The 17,394-nt window shown below is 43.0% G+C and overlaps 1 protein-coding gene across 7 annotated transcripts in view; it reads right to left on the reverse strand.

The window, feature by feature from the left end:
- The window catches only part of ANK2 (ankyrin 2), a 695,484-nt gene extending 680,387 nt beyond the window's left edge, over positions 1–15,097 (reverse strand). For 6 of the 7 annotated variants that reach the window (XM_050792409.1, XM_050792407.1, XM_050792403.1 and 3 more), the window contains exon 1: positions 14,501–14,637. In XM_050792409.1, coding sequence (XP_050648366.1) covers positions 14,501–14,572 — 72 coding nt within the window. In that variant the 5' untranslated portion in view covers positions 14,573–14,637. Of the gene's footprint in view, positions 1–14,500 lie in introns of all 7 variants that reach the window. The other variant, XM_050792405.1, reaches the window with a different exon arrangement.
- Positions 15,098–17,394: the final 2,297 nt, after the last annotated feature.

Consider the following 17,394-nt stretch of genomic DNA (forward strand, 5'->3'; position numbering starts at 1 on the left):
AAAATATGGATTATCTGCTTTCCAATTTGCTACAGATATTAGTCATTAAGTGATTGTCAAGAATTAGACGGAAAAAAGGCTGGGCGCAGTGGCTCACGCCTGTAATCCCAGCACTTTGGGAAGCCGAGGCGGGCAGATCACAAGGTCAGGAGATCAAGACCATCCTAGCTAACACGGTGAAACCCCATCTCTACTAAAAAATACAAAATATTAGCCGGGCGTGGTGGCTGGCGCCTGTAGTCCCAGTTACTCAGGAGGCTGAGGCAGGAGAATGGCGTGAACCCGGGAGGTGGTGCTTGCAGTGAGCCGAGATCGCACTCCAGCTTGGGTGACAGAGGGAGACTTCATCTCAAAAACAAACAAACAAACAAAAGAATTATAAGGAAGGAGGGAATCTGACAAGTGAACAGAAATGGTACTTGCTGGGGATAGGGGAGTTAAAAAACTACTTCTTGGGTACTATGCTCACTACCAGGGTGCCAGGATGAGTACTCCAAACCTTAGCATCATGCAATATTCCCATGTAACAAATTTGAACATGTACTCCTTGTATTTAAAATAAAAGTTGAAGGCCAGGCGCAGTGGCTCACGCCTGTAATCCCAGCACTTTGGGAGTCCGAGGCGGGCGGATCACAAGGTCAGGAGATCGACACCATCCTGGCTAACACAGTGAAACCCCGTCTCTACTAAAAATAGAAAAATTAGCTGGGCATGATGACAGGCACTACTACTCAGAGTCCCAGCTACTCGGAGGCTGAGGTAGGAGAATGGCGTGAACCCGGGAGGCGGAGCTTGCAGTGAGCCGAGATCCTGCCACTGCACTCTAACCTGGGCGACTGAGCCAGACTCCGTCTCAAAAAAATAAAAGAAAAGAAGTTGAAATTAAAAAAAAAAAAAAAATCATACTTGTTAATAACACCCTGAAGCTAAATAACCTAAAGTGAACTAAGGAAAGAACAGAGTTAAATGAAGAAAAGTTTTCAACTGAGGTGTAATCCCTACTTTGTTGCAAGATTATGAGGGTTATTTTCCTAATATGTTGACATCAGCATGTAATATTTAAAAGTAAAGGAGGCCGGGCGCGGTGGCTCACGCTTGTAATCTTAGCACTTTGGGAGGCCAAGACGGGCGAATCACGAGGTCAGGAGATCAAGACCATCCTGGCTAACACGGTGAAACCCTGTCTCTACTAAAAAATGCAAAAAATTAGCCAGGCATGGCGGCGGGCGCCTGTAGTCCCAGCTACTCGGGAGGCTGAGGCAGGAGAATGGCATGAACCCGGGAGGCAGAGCTTGTAGTGAGCTGAGATCGCACCACTGCACTCCAGCCTGGGCAACAGAGCGAGACTCTGTCTCAAAAAAATAAATAAATAAAAGATAAAATAATAATAATAATAAAAGTAAAGGAAACAAACAAGATATTTGTAAAATATAAAGCTTGATTAGCAATTGTATACCTAAGACCAAAATTAATGTAATTCAATGTGTAACTTGGGATTCCTACATTGTTGAATGTAGTATTCAGAAGTGAGAGGGTGTAAAAGTAGTCTTTAATTCAGCAGTTTCATTTTATTTTTATTTTTTCCATCAGTTAACAGGGTAGAAAGAAAAAAATTTATTTTTATTTATTTATTTATTTTTGAGTCAGGGTCTTGCTCTGTCACCCAGGCTGGAATGCAGTGGTGTGATAACAGTTCACTACAGCCATGACCTCCAGAGCTCAAGCAATCCTCACACCTCAGTCTCCTGAACAGCTGATTTTTTTTTTTTTTTTTACTTTTTGTAGAGATGAGGTCTCACTATGTTGCTCAGGCTGGTCTTGAACTCCTGGGCTCAAGCAATCCTTCTGTCTTGACCTCCCAAAGTGCTGAGATTATAGGCTTGAGCCACTACACCAGGCCTAAACCACCAGTTTCACTCCTGGGAATTTATCTGTCAGTACATGTGTTCAAAGACCCATATATACTCTTTTTTTTTTTTTTTTTTTTTTTTTAAAGACAGGGTCTCACTCTGTTGCCCAGACTGGAGTGCAGTGATACAATTATGGCTCACTGTACCCTCGACCTCCCAGGCTCAAGTGATCCTCCCACCTCAGCCTCCCAAGTAGCTGTGACTACAGGTGCTCATCACCACACCTGGCTAATTAAGAAAACATTTTTTTTTGTAGAGATGGTATCTCACTATGCTGTCCTGGTGGTCTTGGGCTCAAGAGATCCTCCCACCTTGGTCCCCTAAAGTGCTGGGATGACAGGTATGAGCCACCAGGCCTGGTCCTCACACATGTTCATAAAGATAAATGTACATGGTGTGCACTGTACCAAATGCTGGAAACAACCTAAATGCTCACTCATAAAGAGTGAAATGAATTATGATACATGCATATAATAAAATATGTAACTAAATAAAAAATGAAGTATATGTACCAAAATGGAATGATAACAAAAATACATTATTATTATTATTATTATTTGAGATGGAGTTTCTCTCTTGTTGCTCAGGGTGGAGTGCAGTGGCGCGATCTCGGCCCACTGCAACCTCCGCCTCCCAGGTTCAAGCAATTCTCCTGCCTTGGCCTCCCGAGTAGCTGGGATTACAGGCACCCACCACCACACCTAGCTAATTTTGTATTTTTAGTAGAGACAGGGTTTCACCATGTTGGTCAGGCTGGTCTCGAATTCCCGACCTCAGGTGATCCACCCACCTCAGCCTCCCAAAGTGCTGGGATTACAGGCGTGAGCCACCGCACCCGGCCTACCAAAATAAATTATTATTAAAAAGGCATGATGTCAAGCAATGTGGACAGTAGGCTCCCATTTACGTAAACAAAAGGAGGAGAGGAGGATTGCAGTGTTTTGTTTTGGAGTAAGGTTTATTTTTCCCACATATCCATCTATAAATATGTGATGTTATTACCACATTCTGTATAACTTCTTCAATTAAAAAAAAGTACAATAAAATCATGTTTACAGATTATTAGAGGCCAGGTGCAGTGCTGTAAGCCTATAGTACCATTTATTCAGAAGGCTGAGGCAGGTGGATCACTTGAGCCCAGCAGTTCAAGGCTGTGGTGCACTATGATCATGTCTATGAATCATCCCTGCACTCCAGCCTAGGCAATATAGTGAGGCCCCCATCTCTACCAAAAAAAAACTATTAGAATAAAGGACATTGAGTTAACCAAGAGGCTTACGATATAAACAATTGAAATCAAAATTACATATTTTTTCACAATAGCATGTACACCTATAATATTTTATTATTTTGAAAGCACTTACACTAACACTATACCATTAGAGATTAATGATGGACCAATGAGGCCCAGTGTGGTGGTATACACCTGAAATCCCAGCACGTTGGGAGGCCAAGGTTGGAGGACTGCTTGAGGATAGAAGTTCGAGACCAGCCTGGTCAACATAGCAAGACCCTGTGTCTATATATAAAAAAGAAAAATAATAATAATAATGGACCTATGAGATGGAATTATGGTTATTGCCATTTAATACATTATAAAACTAAAGTTTATCAAAATTATATAATTTACTCAGAGTTACTCAGATAGGAATTAGGGGAGCTGTACAAGTCTCATTTCTGACCTCTGTGGCTAATCCTCAGGAAAATGGCTGTCCTTCCCTGTAGTGCTGTCCTTGGGGAAGGGAAGCGGCTAACATTTATCGTGCATTTATCATATAATAACAATAGCTAAAATTATTTAGTATAAAACAAATGCCAGGTATTGAGCAAAATGTATTTTGTGCATTTTATTATTTATGTATTCATTTATTTATTTTGAGATGGGAGTCTCGCTCTGTTGCCCAGGCTGGAGTGCAGTGGCGTGATCTCAGCTCACTGCAACCTCCACCTCCCATAGCTGCAAAGAGAAAGTGCAGGCCCTATGTGAGCAAGTCCCCTGGTCTCATGCCCTCCTCATTCAGTAGAAAAAAGTGTGGTTGGAAGGAGCCCAGAGTGAGAAGTTCTAGAGCCCAGAGCTTGTGTCTAAGGGTGGTACTATGTAACACTCTCCAAATTCAAAGCACAGAGCCCAAGGGCAAGGCGACTGAACAATCAAAAAGAAGGTAAACAGCAAAAGTATAGCATTTGCATATAGTAATGTATGAAGATTTAAGTGAGGAAATATTTCCTGTGAAATGTTTGTAACTAGTTCTTATCACATCTGTGTTACCTCCTGATCCGATGACAAAAATAACGTGTTGAGTCTTGTTTGATACCAGCTTACTTGTGTTAACCTAGTTCTCACTCTGCGGTAGATCTATTTTCAAAGGTGGCCAATATCCCTCCCACATGCTATTTTTACAATATGATGTTAATAGCCATCTCTCCCATGGAATAGTGGGATGTATGTGCCCTCCCACGGAATCTAGGTGAAGCCATGAGACTGCCTCACCAAGAGTATGACAAAAGAAACCTGTGATTTCTAAGGCTAGGTCTTAAAGATGCCTTTTAATTCTGCCACAATTTCTTGGGACTTTTACCGTTGGAACCCAATCACCGCGCTGCAAGCAAGCCAAGATTCACACAGAGAGGACTTATATAGGTGTTCTAGCCAACACCCTCAGGTAGCATTGGTCACCAGATGTGTGACTGAGCAAATTGTAGAAGATTATTGCTCCAGTCATGGAGTCACCTCCAGTCTTCTAGTCACTCCAGCTGATTCCTCATATCCTCACCAAGCCCTACCCAATTGCAGATTAATGAGCAAAACACATGATTATTGTTGTTTGAAGCCACTATGTTTGATGGGGTTTCTTATGTAGCAATAGATAACTGAAACTGTATTTATATATCCTTGCAATAAAAGCTAGGTTTACAGGCTAGTGAACTCAAGGCTATATGTGTCACTAGAAATAGATAATTAGCTCCTTAATATACCATAATCTACCCATATAATAACCCTTTATAAAAACATAAAATGCTAAACTTCTCCAAACCTTGAAGTGAACGAAGCTTAAAGTCCCTATTTATTTCTCTTCTTATTGTTCATATTCAACGTAGCTGATTTAGAAACTGTTTTTTTAAAGCCTCTGGGAACTCTCTGTATTCATCAAGTAGGGTATGAGATGAGATATATTATTTTTTCTTTTTTCCATTTGATTTTTTAATATAGTTTAATTGTATGAATTTCAGTTTCATAAACAGTCTTCCTTCTAGAAATGAGTAATTGCCTTGTAGCTTCATATGTTTAAATAGGAAATGTATAAATAATTCTTTTTTTTTCTTTCTTTCTTTTGAGATGTAGTCTCGCTCTCTCACCCAGGCTGGACTGCCGTGGCGCGATCTCAGCTCACTGCAAGCTCCGCCTCCCGGGTTCACGCCATTCTCCTGCCTCAGCCTCCTGAGTAGCTGGGACTACAGGCGCCCGCCCGGCTAATTTATTTTTGTATTTTTTAGTAGAGACACGGTTTCACCGTGTTAGCCAGGATGGTCTCAATCTCCTGACCTCGTGATCTGCCCGCCTCTGCCTCCCAAAGTGCTGGAATTACAGGCGTGAGCCACTGCGCCCGGCCTTTTTTGTTGTTGTTGTTACCTTTTTTTTTCATCAAACCTGTCAGCAGGAAGTAGAAGGATGGATTTTGTAAACCAAAATGCTTTCGTCACATTGTAAAAAGTTTCTAGGATATCTCAAAATAGGCTGGGCGCGGTGGTTCATGCCGGCAATCCCAGCACTTTGGGAGGCCAAGGTGGGTGGATTGTTCAAGGCCAGGAGTTCAAGACCAGCCTGGCCAATATGATGAAACCCCATCTCTACTACAAATACAAAAATTAGCCGGGCATGGTGCCATGTGCCTCTGGTCCCAGCTACTTGGGAGGCTGAGGCAGAAGGATTGCTTGAGCCCAGGAGGTGAAGATGAGAGTGAGCCAAGATCACACCACTGCCCTCCAGCCTGGGCAACAGAGCAAGACCCCATCTCAAAAAAAAAAAATTATTTTAAAGCCAAGCTAAAAGCATATTAATGCTGTTAAGATTTTCTGAATCTATATAATGCATACAGAAAATCTGAAAAGTTAAAAATATTGAAACCCAGAAGAGAAAGTCCAGAGATGGACTCGTGTCAACATGTAAAATGAATTTTGACAAAGATGAAAAGGCAATTTAATAGATAAAACATAATCTTTTCAGCCAGGTACGGTGACTCATGCCTGTAATCCCAGCACTTTGGGAGGCCGAGGTGGGAGAATCACCTGAAGTCAGGAGTTCAAGACCAGCCTGACCAACATGGTAAAACCCCATCTTCACTAAAAATACAAAATTAGCTGGTCACGGTGGCACATGCCTATAATCCCAGCTACTTGGGAGCCTGAGGCAAGAGAATCACTTGAACCCAGGAGACGGAGGTTGCAGTGAGCCGAGATCATGCCACTGCACTCCAGCCTGGGCAACACAGTGAGACACTGTCTCAAAATAAAATAAATAAATAAATAAAATAAAATAAAGATAAGGATATCCGCTGGGCACAATGGCTAACACATGTAATCCCGGCACTTTGGGAGGCCAAGGCGGGTAGATAACCTGAGGTCAGGAGTTCAAGTCCAGCCAGATCAACATGGAGAAACCCCATCTCTACTAAAAATACAAAATTACCGGGCGTGGTGGCAGGCACCTGTAGTCCATGCTACTTGGGAGGCTGAGGCAGGAGAATCACTTGAACACAGAAGGTGGAGGTTGTGGTGAGCCAAGATCATGCCACTGCATGGGCAACAAGAGCGAGATTCCATCTCAAAAAGAAAAAAAGAAAGAGAAAATATAAGGGTGTCAAATAAGCACATGAAACGTGCTCAACATAATTAGTCATTAGGGAAATACAAATTAAATCCACAAAGAAGTGTCTCTACGCCCTTATTAGAATGACTAAAACAAAAAAATGCCAACATCACATGTTGGCAAGGATGCAGAGCAGTAAGAACTCTAATTCATTGTTGGAAGGAATGTAAAAGCAACACAGTCACATTGGAAAATAGTTTGACAATTTCTTATTAAGTTAAATATATACTTACTATATAACTATATAATTCAAAAATTATATTCCCAGGTGCACATCCAAGAGAAATAAAAACATGGTTCACACACAAAAAACCCATACAAATTTTGTTTGTTTGTTTTTGAGGCGGAGTTTCACTCTTGTTGCCCAGACTGGAGTGCAATGGCGTGATCTCGGCTCACCACAACCTCCACCTCCCGGGTGCAAGCGATTCTCCTGCCTCAGTTTCCCGAGTAGCTGGGATTACAGCCATGCGCCACCACGCCGTTAATTTTGTATTTTTAGTAGAGACGGGGTTTCTCCATGTTGGTCAGGCTGGTTTCGAACGCTCGACCTCTGGTGATCTGCCCGCCTTGGCCTTCCAAAGTGTTTTATATAGCAACTTCATTCATCACTGCCCCAACCTGGAAACAACCCAAATGTCCTTCATCTGGTGAATGGCTGAGCAGTGGTGCACCCATATGTTGGAATACTACTCAGCAATAAAAAGGAAGAAAATGTTTACACATGTAAGAACTTAGAGGGACCTGTTTACAGGCACTATGCTGATTGAAAAAAATCAATTTTAAATGGTTTTATTCTAGGTGATTTCATTCATCTGACATTCTTGGAAAGACAAAACTATGTGGACAGATAACAGATCAGTGGCTACCAGGAACTGAAGGTGGGAGGAGCCTTTGTTTGACTACAGCAGGATTAGCATGAGGGAATGTTTCAAGGAGATAGAACTATTCTCTACCTAGATTGCGGTGATGGTTACATGACTCTAAGTATTTGTCAATACTCATTAAACTATATAAAAAGTGAATTTTACTATATGTAAATTAAAAAGCAAAATTTAAAAACCTAAATTGATAATGTCAATGTATAACTATATTTATTTATTGCCTCTGTCATCCCTTCACTCTCTAAAATAAATTATCCTGTACTGTAACTCAAATACTTTTTATAAAATAAAAATTAAAAATATAATATCTTGGCCGGGTGCACTGGCTCACACCTGTAATCCCAGCACTTTGGGAGGCCAAGGCGGGTGGATCACCTGAGGTTAGGAGTTCGAGACCAGCCTGGCCAACATAGTGAAACCCCATCTCTACTAAAAATACAAAAATTGGCCAGGCATGGTGGCATATGTCTGTAGTCCCAGCTACTTGGGAGTCTGAGGCAGAAGAATAGCTTGAATCTCAGAGGCAGAGGTTTCAGTGAGCCGAGACTACGCCCCACTGTACTCCAGCCTGGAGGATGAAGTGAGACTCTGTCTCAAAAACAAACAAACAAAACATACATATATATATATATATATATGCGAGCGTGTGTGTGTGTATGTGTGTGTGTATATGTATGTATGTAACATCCTGACAAAAATATACAAAGAATGTAATTAATAGTAGAAGAAACTGCCAGGTGCAATGGCACAGGCCTGTAGTCCTAGCAACCCAAGTGGCTAAGTCAGGAGGATTGCTTGAGCCCAGGCATTTGTTTGTTGTGTTCTTGTTTATTTATTTGTTTATTTTGTTTTGTTTTGTTTTGAGACAGTCTCACTCTGTTGCCCAGATTGGAGTGCAATGGCATGATCTTGGCTCACTGCAACCTCTGTCTCCCGGGTTCAAGCGATTCTCCTGCCTCAGCCTCCCAAGTAGCTGGGTTTACAGGCACCCACCACTACACCCGGCTAATTATTTTTGTATTTTTAGTAGAGACGGCGTTTCACCATGTTAGTCAGGCTGGTCTCGAACTCCTGACCTCAGGCAATCCATCCACCTCAGCCTCCCAAAGTGCTGGGATTACAGGCGTGAGCCACCACACCCAGCCTGTTGTGTTTTTCTTAGACAGGGTCTCACTGTCGCGCAGGCTGGAGTGCAGTGGCATGATCACGGCTCACTGCAATCTTGAACTCCCCGGCTCAAGCAATCATCCCACCTCAGCCTCCCAAGTAGCTAGGAGTACAGGCACCCACCACCACACCCAGCTAATTTTTGTATTTTTTGTAAAGATGGGGTTTTGCCGTGTTGCCCGGGCTGGTCTCAAATTCCTGGACCCCAGGCATTTGAGGCTATAATGCAGAATGACTGCACCTGTGAATAACCACTGCACCCTACTGCACTGCCCATACATAGCCTGGGCAGCACAGAGAGACCCCGACTCTTTTTTTTTTTTTTTTTTCGAGACAGAATGCTAGGATTACAGGCCTGAGACACTGTGCCCGATGACCCCAACTCTTAAAAGAAAAATAAAAGAATGAAAAATCCTTTAAAAATGTAAACCTGGCCAGGCGCAGTGGCTCACACCTGTAATCCTAGCACTTTGGGAGGCTGAGGCAGGAGGATCACTTGAGCTGAGGAGTTTGAGACCAGCCTGGGCAACATAGTGAAATCTCATCTCTATTTATAATTAAAAATATATATATATATATATAAATGTAAACATATATGTGTATATATAGCCTGTTCAAAAAGATTCTCCATTAACCCATTCACTCTCAGAATTATTTTTCTCAGGACCATCATAGAAACAGCAGAAATAATTGAGGAGCTCCCACTGTAGGCAAAAAGTAACTGAAGGCTTTAGGCTCTCCTGTCAGCAACCACAATGCTGGAAAAATGTTCTTTTAGAGAACATAGAAATGAAAATGGAATTCAAGCTTTCTTTTTTTTTTTTTTTTTAAGATGGAGTCTTGCTCTGTCATCCAGGCTGGATTGCAGTGGCACAATCTCAGTTCACTGCAACCTCCACCTCCCGGGTTCAAGTGATTCTCCTGCCTCAGCCTCCCAGGTAGCTGGGATTACAGGTGCCCGCCACCAAGCCCAGCTAATTTTTTTGTATTCGCAGTAGAGATGAGGTTTCACCTTTTTGGCCAGATTGGTCTCGGACTCCTGACCTCAGGTGATCTGCTCGCTTCAGTCTCCCAAAGTGCTGGGATTACAGGTGTGAGCCACCACGCCCAGCCCAAGCTATTCTCCTGATGGATTTGAGTAATGAAAATTACTTCAACTCTACTGTAAATACTATAGTTAAATCCAAGTAACTCAAAGCAGAACTCCATGAGAATAATTATAGATAGCTAGGAGTAACAGAGGAGCTCCTTTAATGGTCACAAATCCTGAAAATTAGAAGAGGAAGACAGTAAATAACAGTGATTGCAAAGTGAGGTATTATTAAGACCACATTTTAAATCCCTGAGTTCCAGTTTCCTAGCTATGAACTTGAGTATGTAGCTCAGTTTCTCTAAACCCATGTTTTCTTGTCTAGAAAATGGGAATAATATCTCCTTCATAGGATTGTTGTGAAAACTATGCCTCGCTCAGCACCATGCCTGGCTCACTGTAAATATTTCAGTATTACCACATGGGAGGTCTCAACGTTTCCGCAGCAAAGAATGAAGGAACGCGAGCTTGGTGCCATAAATGATACGACACCAATACCCAGAGACCACAGGGAAGGACTGATGAAGAAACAAGAGAATGACACTGAAGTTTTCTGGCGCCAATGATAGACAATGATAGTCTTAACAGCTCTTCCAAGTCTCACAGCAATCAGTGCCATGATAATACCCATCAGAGTTTGTCAAAAAGATGGTAAGGTCCAGATAGCTGCTATCAATACATCTTTTCTTCTTTTCTTTTTTGAGACTGTTTTGCTCTGTCACCCAGGCTGGAGTGCAGTGGCTCAATCTCAGCTCACAGCAACATCTGCCTCCTGGGTTTAAGCGATTCTTCTGTCTCAGCCTCCTGAGTATCTGGGATTACAGGCGCCCGCCACCACACCCAGCTGATTTTTTTTTTTTTTTTTTTTTTTTTTTTTTTTTTTTTTGAGACGGAGTCTCGGTCTGTCGCCCAGGCTGGAGTGCAGTGGCCGGATCTCAGCTCACTGCAAGCTCCGCCTCCCGGGTTCACGCCATTCTCCTGCCTCAGCCTCCCGAGTAGCTAGGACTACAGGCGCCCGCCGCCTCGCCCGGCTAATTTTTTGTATTTTTTAGTAGAGACGGGGTTTCACTGTTAGCCAGGATGGTCTCTATCTCCTGACCTCGTGATCCGCCGGTCTCGGCCTCCCAAAGTGCTGGGATTACAGGCTTGAGCCACCGCGCCCGGCCACCCAGCTGATTTTTGTATTTTTAGAAGAGGTGGGATTTCACCATGTTGGCCAAGCTGGTCTCGAACTCCGGATCTCAGGTGATACTCCCACCTCTGCCTCCCAAAGTGCTGGGATTACAGGCATGAGCCACCGTGCCCAGCCTTCAATATATCTTATACTTCATAATCTCAGTAAGTACTCGTTTAGCTTTGATTTAAATTCTCTGGCAATGGCCGTAAGAGTCATATGGGTCCTTTAATGTATGTGACATATACAGACAAACTATTTAAAACTTCAGTTGCAAAACAACCATTTCTTCGTCTTTTCTTTTACAAAGTTAGAAAATGAATGAAGAATAAACATGGGCTGATGTCCATGAAATCTGTCTTTCTATTTTAATAACTAATTTGACTTACAAGTTGGAAAAAGTAGGTGAAAATTCTGTAACTTATTTATCCTGGATATAAAATACAGAAAAGATACCCCTTTTCTTACAAGAAGAAGAAGAAAAAAAGGGAAATACCTAATGCCTAAGAAGCCTGAAAAGATGGCGCATTGATAAAGTTATCTCTCCCTTAGCAGAATGAACTTAAAGGTCATTTTTCCTTGTCCTTCTCATTTTTGGAAACCTAGATTTTAAGTACACTGTGTGAAGGTACTGGACCACTTTAGATATTTCATGCTACATCAGCATTATCCAAAAGCTTTAAAAAAACCTTTGTTCAAAATGTGAAGTTGTAAAAAATAACATATATAGCTTGTGATATGCAATTCTAATAATATATGAAATAATTAATGAGAACAGAAATATAGCAAATAAATGCAAACATGAATGCAATCCTACAGTGACATTTTAGGTACATACAAATTAGATATTATTTAGGCTCATTATTAGAGGAGTGATCAGAACAAAAATTGATAAATAACTATTTTGTCTAAATAACGTGGAAAGGACCCTATAATTAATTCAAATTTTAAATAGTTTATTGCTTCAAATACCTACACCTGCTAATGGGTAGGGTTTTTGTCTTCTTCATTTCTTTATTTTTGGAGCATGAAACATTACTTTATGCTGAATAAATGTCTGTTGAATAAATGAATCCCCACACAGCATAGTTTCATCGAAATTAGTAGTTAAATATACTAATTTGCCAGTTATGTTTATATTCACCCAAAGCTTTTCTAAAATATTTTAATTTCTAAATTTCCATTATATAATTAATAGTATGACCAATAGATTTGTTGCAAAAATCCACATTAAAATCTTTACTCCTTTGGACTTCTGTGCTTTTTTCAATTACACTTATTCTGAATTTTTGCATGGTTCAGAAAGAGTAAAACAATTTCAATTTTAATTTAATTCCAATTCAATCCAGAATTGATTTGAAAAAGAATTATTAATGAACACGGAAAAACATGTCCAGGAAACAGTGACACAGTTAAAATACAATGTGAATGGGGCCTAAAACATTTCACCACTTAGTAGAACAACACGGTTATCCCTTCTGTTTTTCTATTTCTAATTTGCTCAAAATCACTTTCAGGCAAATGGTGATTCTGCAGCCAGAGGTTGTCAGTACTTCTGTTCCACCTGACTGGATGAATCAGGTAGACGAGAAGGACCAATAATTCCAGCAACCTATTTCTACATCCTATGCAAATTAATGCACCAATCACTAAAGCAGTGCTACTGTAAGGTCATATAAATGAAAGCCTGAACAGAGGACACCAGTCAATAACTTGAATGTTGCAGCACTATGTCATTTTACATAGTTTTTAATTATGAGTTTCTCTAAATAGAGTGTCTAGTCTGCAAAATAACAATGACCTTCCATACACATTTTTTTCTATAACTATTTTCATACATATTATTTGCTAGATCAATAAAAGTGCTTTACAGAATAAGATTTCATAGAAATGTTTGAGTGCACGTATTCTATTTATTAACAAATTTTACTTCCTCAATGTTTATATATAAGTATGCATACACATATATTTAGCCAAACAAATATAAAAATAATTTTTTGCTTAAAATGTGATTTATATTGCAAATAACAATAATTTCACATTCATTCTTGAATGCATAACTATCACAAATACAGATTTAATGATATCTGCTATCACAATTCTTCCAGAAAATTAAAAAAAAGAATAGCTCCAAGTGCATTAAAAATGCGTTGTCATAAAATTAGAGTCCCAGATTCTATAAGGATTTAAAACCCTAACAATTTCTTTGGGATGCAGATTGCCACAAAAATTGTACACACTACTTTTTAGTCATTGCATTAAAAAATGCCCATAAACAAAAGTTGTCCCTAATATAACACTACCTACACATATTAAGATTCAAACGTGGCAAAGACCTTGTTAGGCATCAATTGATTTTACTGTCATGTTTTCATAAATCCTGGAGTCTCTTTTATTTTTCAAAATTTCCACACTGCCAGGGAGAAAGACCATTCTGTTGGGCATTATTTTCCTGCACAGATACTATTCATCAACCAATTTTAGCCCTATTTCTAAATAGGAATCCAATTGTCTTCGGTAAAGAGGTTTCCTATTTGCAGTCAATGAATCATATTCTCACACTCATACACCACCCTGAACACAGCAAGTGCACAATCGCTACTACCGTGATAACCTAAAGTGCTAGTGCTATAGTTTCTGGCAATGGTAGCAGCGGGGAAAAAAAATCTAGATACCAAATCACAGATCACAACCAGATGGAGTACTCCCTTGTTTTAATATTACCATACAAACAGAAAACAGGGCTTATTCAAACAGTCAAAGAAACGTGCATTCCTCCTTGCTGTGCTGGGGGAAGCTGTTTGTGTCTCTACAGACGTGGAGAGAACAGGAACACATGTTTTCTGTACTACATCGCTAATACAGGATACAGGGCTGCGGTTGTTGGGTGAAGCTCTGCCCGAAAGTTGAGAAATGGTGAGTAACCTCTAGACGAGGTTCCTGCTCTCCTATGGGTGGAAGTAAATGCTTCCAGCAATCCTTCTCAAGGTCCTCAGGGAGTTTGGGTCTGGGGTACCTTTCCCCCTGGGGCACCCTGGTTTCTTCTAACGGTGTAGCTCTGCAGTGGGTCATGTGACGGCTGGGTGTGTGCCTCTGTGCGGTGTGGGAGGGATGAGTTTGCGGGGTGCGTGTGTGTGAGTGTGTGAGCGTTCAGAAGTTACACGTCTGGTTTTGGAAGACGTGTATTTTTCAAGGGCTATCTGCGTGTGTGTCTGTATGTGTGTCTGTGTGTGAAGTGAGACTGAGAAAAGAGGTTTAGAGAATGATCCTGGGCCGGGCGATGTAGCCAAGTCGGCTCGTGTCGGCCCCGCTCCTTGGGGAGCCTCTGCATTGGGGTTGAGGTCCCCGCCCTTGGGGGACGCGAGGACAATGGGGTGCCGGCGCCCCTCCCGCACTTTGTGCACCCACCTGACGAATCCGCGGCGGGTTCGGCGGGGTGGAGGCCCCGCCTTCCGGGGCCGGGGAGGTGGGAGAAGCCATCTTCCTGCGGCTCCGGGTTTCTTCCCCCTGTCACGCCTGGGTCTCCCGCGTCTCCTCGGTCTCCTCCGCGTCGGGCCTGCGGCCCGCGCCCTCCCGGAGACTCCGCAGCCGCCGCGCCCCGCGGACCCGCCCCGGCTCCTGCGCCGCAGAGTGGAAGGGGCGGCTGTGTCCTCCGCTCACCCAGCCGGAGTCCCTTCCCGCGCCACCTACATCCCGGCCGGCGGACTGCGGGCCGCGGCGGGCCGGGGTCGGACGCGACCTTGGCCGCGGGGCTGGGCCGGCAGCTGCCCCTTCCCAGCGCCGCGCCCGGCGCGTGTGGTCTGAACGTGCGAGCGGCTGGGCTTATTCTAGCGGCGGCGCCGGGAGAAAGGAGGCTGCTTCCCTAGCCGCTGCCGCTATCGCCAGGAGAGCGATGAGCTCATGGACAGCTCCCAGAAATATGTCTATATGCACCACTGACTGCCGGAGTTCGGGAGGTGGGTGGGGAGAAGGAGGCTCCTCCGCGGGCGCTCCCGCACCACTGGCGGACGTTCCCTTGGGAGGCCCCCGGCTGTTGGGGCGCGTCCAGCTCTTCCCTGCCCATCTCCACACTCACTCTCGGTTCTTTCCATTCATGTCATACACACTTTTCCTATCTGCACTCACTCTCCCTGGCGTTGTGCTAAGGCACCCACCCACCCACCTCTAGCCTCCACGCGTACACATTCTTTGTTCTGCCAACTACTCCCTATTGATAAAGGGGCATTCATTTACGGAGTGAACGTGGTGTGAAATGCCACCGGGACCTCAGCCCCTGTCGGATGTGGACTGATGGATGAAGTGTCCCAAGCGGTGTGTCCTTCACGCTTTGGGCGTTTTCCCCTCTCTCAAGATCCAACCTCTTCCCTTCCCACCTTCTTCACTATGAGAAAGCATCTTCCAGCCACGTTCCAGGGTAGGGACTTGGCCCCATCCCTCACCAAGGGAGAGAGCACCTCTTTTGTAGCTCTGGGAAGAACTTAAAAGACGGACCAGGGTTTGCACACCTTTGCTCAATTGCTTGTGGCAGGAGTCATACATCCCGCACAGGGGCCGATCTTGTTTGCCTCACTGTTTCCCGGGGGTATAGAGCTTCCATGGATTTGCAAAGCACCTTCCAAACCTGATTACTGTCGAAAGAAATTCATTGGCTCAGCTGTCCCAACGAGGTGGAATTATGACTTTTTACAGATAAAATGACCTTCCTGAGATTGTTCCCTTTCTCAGGCATCATCAATTTCCCTTTCTTATAGATTTCCTTAGAAATATACACCTACCTTCAAAAACAAAACAAAGCAAAACTTTCCTTTATAGCAGCCTCCTTTCCCTAAGCTAGTGTTCCAGTTCTGTACGTCTCTTTTCAGCAAGAGCCTTTACAAAGTTTCAATATCTCCTATTCCTCTCTTCACGTTCTCTATTGAACGTAGTCCATTCAGGCTTTCCTCCACCTGCGTCACCGAACTTTCTCCTGGCAAGGTTCCCAATGACTTCCATGCTGCGAAATCTAATGATCAATTCTCAGTCCTCCTTTGGCTTGACCTCTAAATGTTTAAAAAAAGAAGAAAAAGAAAAGAAAAGAAAGAGAGAGAGAGAGAAAGAAGAAAGAAAGAAAGTTTAAAAAAAGAAAAAAAGAAAAAGAAAAAAAAAAAAAGAGAAAGAGAAGAAAGAAAGAAAAGAAAGAAAGAAAAAAAGAAAAGAAAGAAAAGAAAGAAAGAAAGAAAGAAAGAAAGAAAGAAAGAAAGAAAGAAAGAAAGAAAGAAAGAAAGAAAGAAAGAAGAGAAGAGAAGAGAAGAGAAGAGCAAAGAAAAGAAAAAGAAAGAAAAGGAAAGAAAGCTAGCCCCTGGGCGCGGTGGCTCACGCCTGTAATCCCAGCACTTTGGGAGGCTAAGGCGGGAGGATTAACTGAGGTTGGGAGTTCGAGACCAGCCTGGCCAACATGGAGAAACCCCATCTTTACTAAAAATACAAAATTAGATGGGCGTGGTGGTGCATGCCTGTAATCCCAGCTACTCGGGAGGAAAATCACTTTTTTTTTTTTTTTTTTTTTTTTTTTTTGAGACCTGGTTTCACTCTTGTTGCCCAGGCTGGAGTGCAATGGCTTGATCTCGGCTCACCTCAACCTCCGCCTCCTGGGTTCAAGCAGTTCTCTGCCTCAGCCTCCCGAGTAGCTGGGATTACAGGCATGCGCCACCACACCCACCTAATTCTGTATTTTTAGTAGAAATGGAGTTTCTCCATGTTGATCAGGCTGGTCTCGAACTCCTGACCTCAGGTCATCCGCCCGCCTTGGCCTCCCAAAGTGCTGGGCTTACAAGTATGAGCCACCTCTCCTGGCTTAATTTTTGTATTTTTAGTGGAGACGAGGTTTCACCATATTGGCCAGGCTGGTCTCGAACTCCTGACCTTGTGATCCTCCCGCCTCTGCCTCCCAAAGTGCTGGGATTACAGGTGTAAGCTGCCTGCCCAGCTAAAAGTTGTTTTTTCATCTCTTCAAGCGTTCCTCCAAGTCTCCCAATGTGGCCATTTTCATTGGGGCAGTATAGCTTGATGGTTAAGATGGTGAACTGATCTCAGTAACTAGCACTGAGATGCTATCTACTTAACATTTCTTTTTTTTTTTTTTTTTTTTTTTTTTTTTTTTTGAGACAGAGTCTCGCTCTATCGCCCAGGCTGTAGTGCAGTGGCGCGATCTCGGGTCACTGCAGGCTCTGCCTCCCAGGTTCACGCCATTTTCCTGCCTCAGCCTCCCAAGTAGCTGGGGCTACAGGCGCCTGCCACCTCGCCCGGCTAATTTTTTGTTATTT

This window comes from Macaca thibetana, chromosome 5 (genome assembly GCF_024542745.1).
Source record: "Macaca thibetana thibetana isolate TM-01 chromosome 5, ASM2454274v1, whole genome shotgun sequence".
Classification (NCBI taxonomy): Eukaryota; Metazoa; Chordata; class Mammalia; order Primates; family Cercopithecidae; genus Macaca; species Macaca thibetana.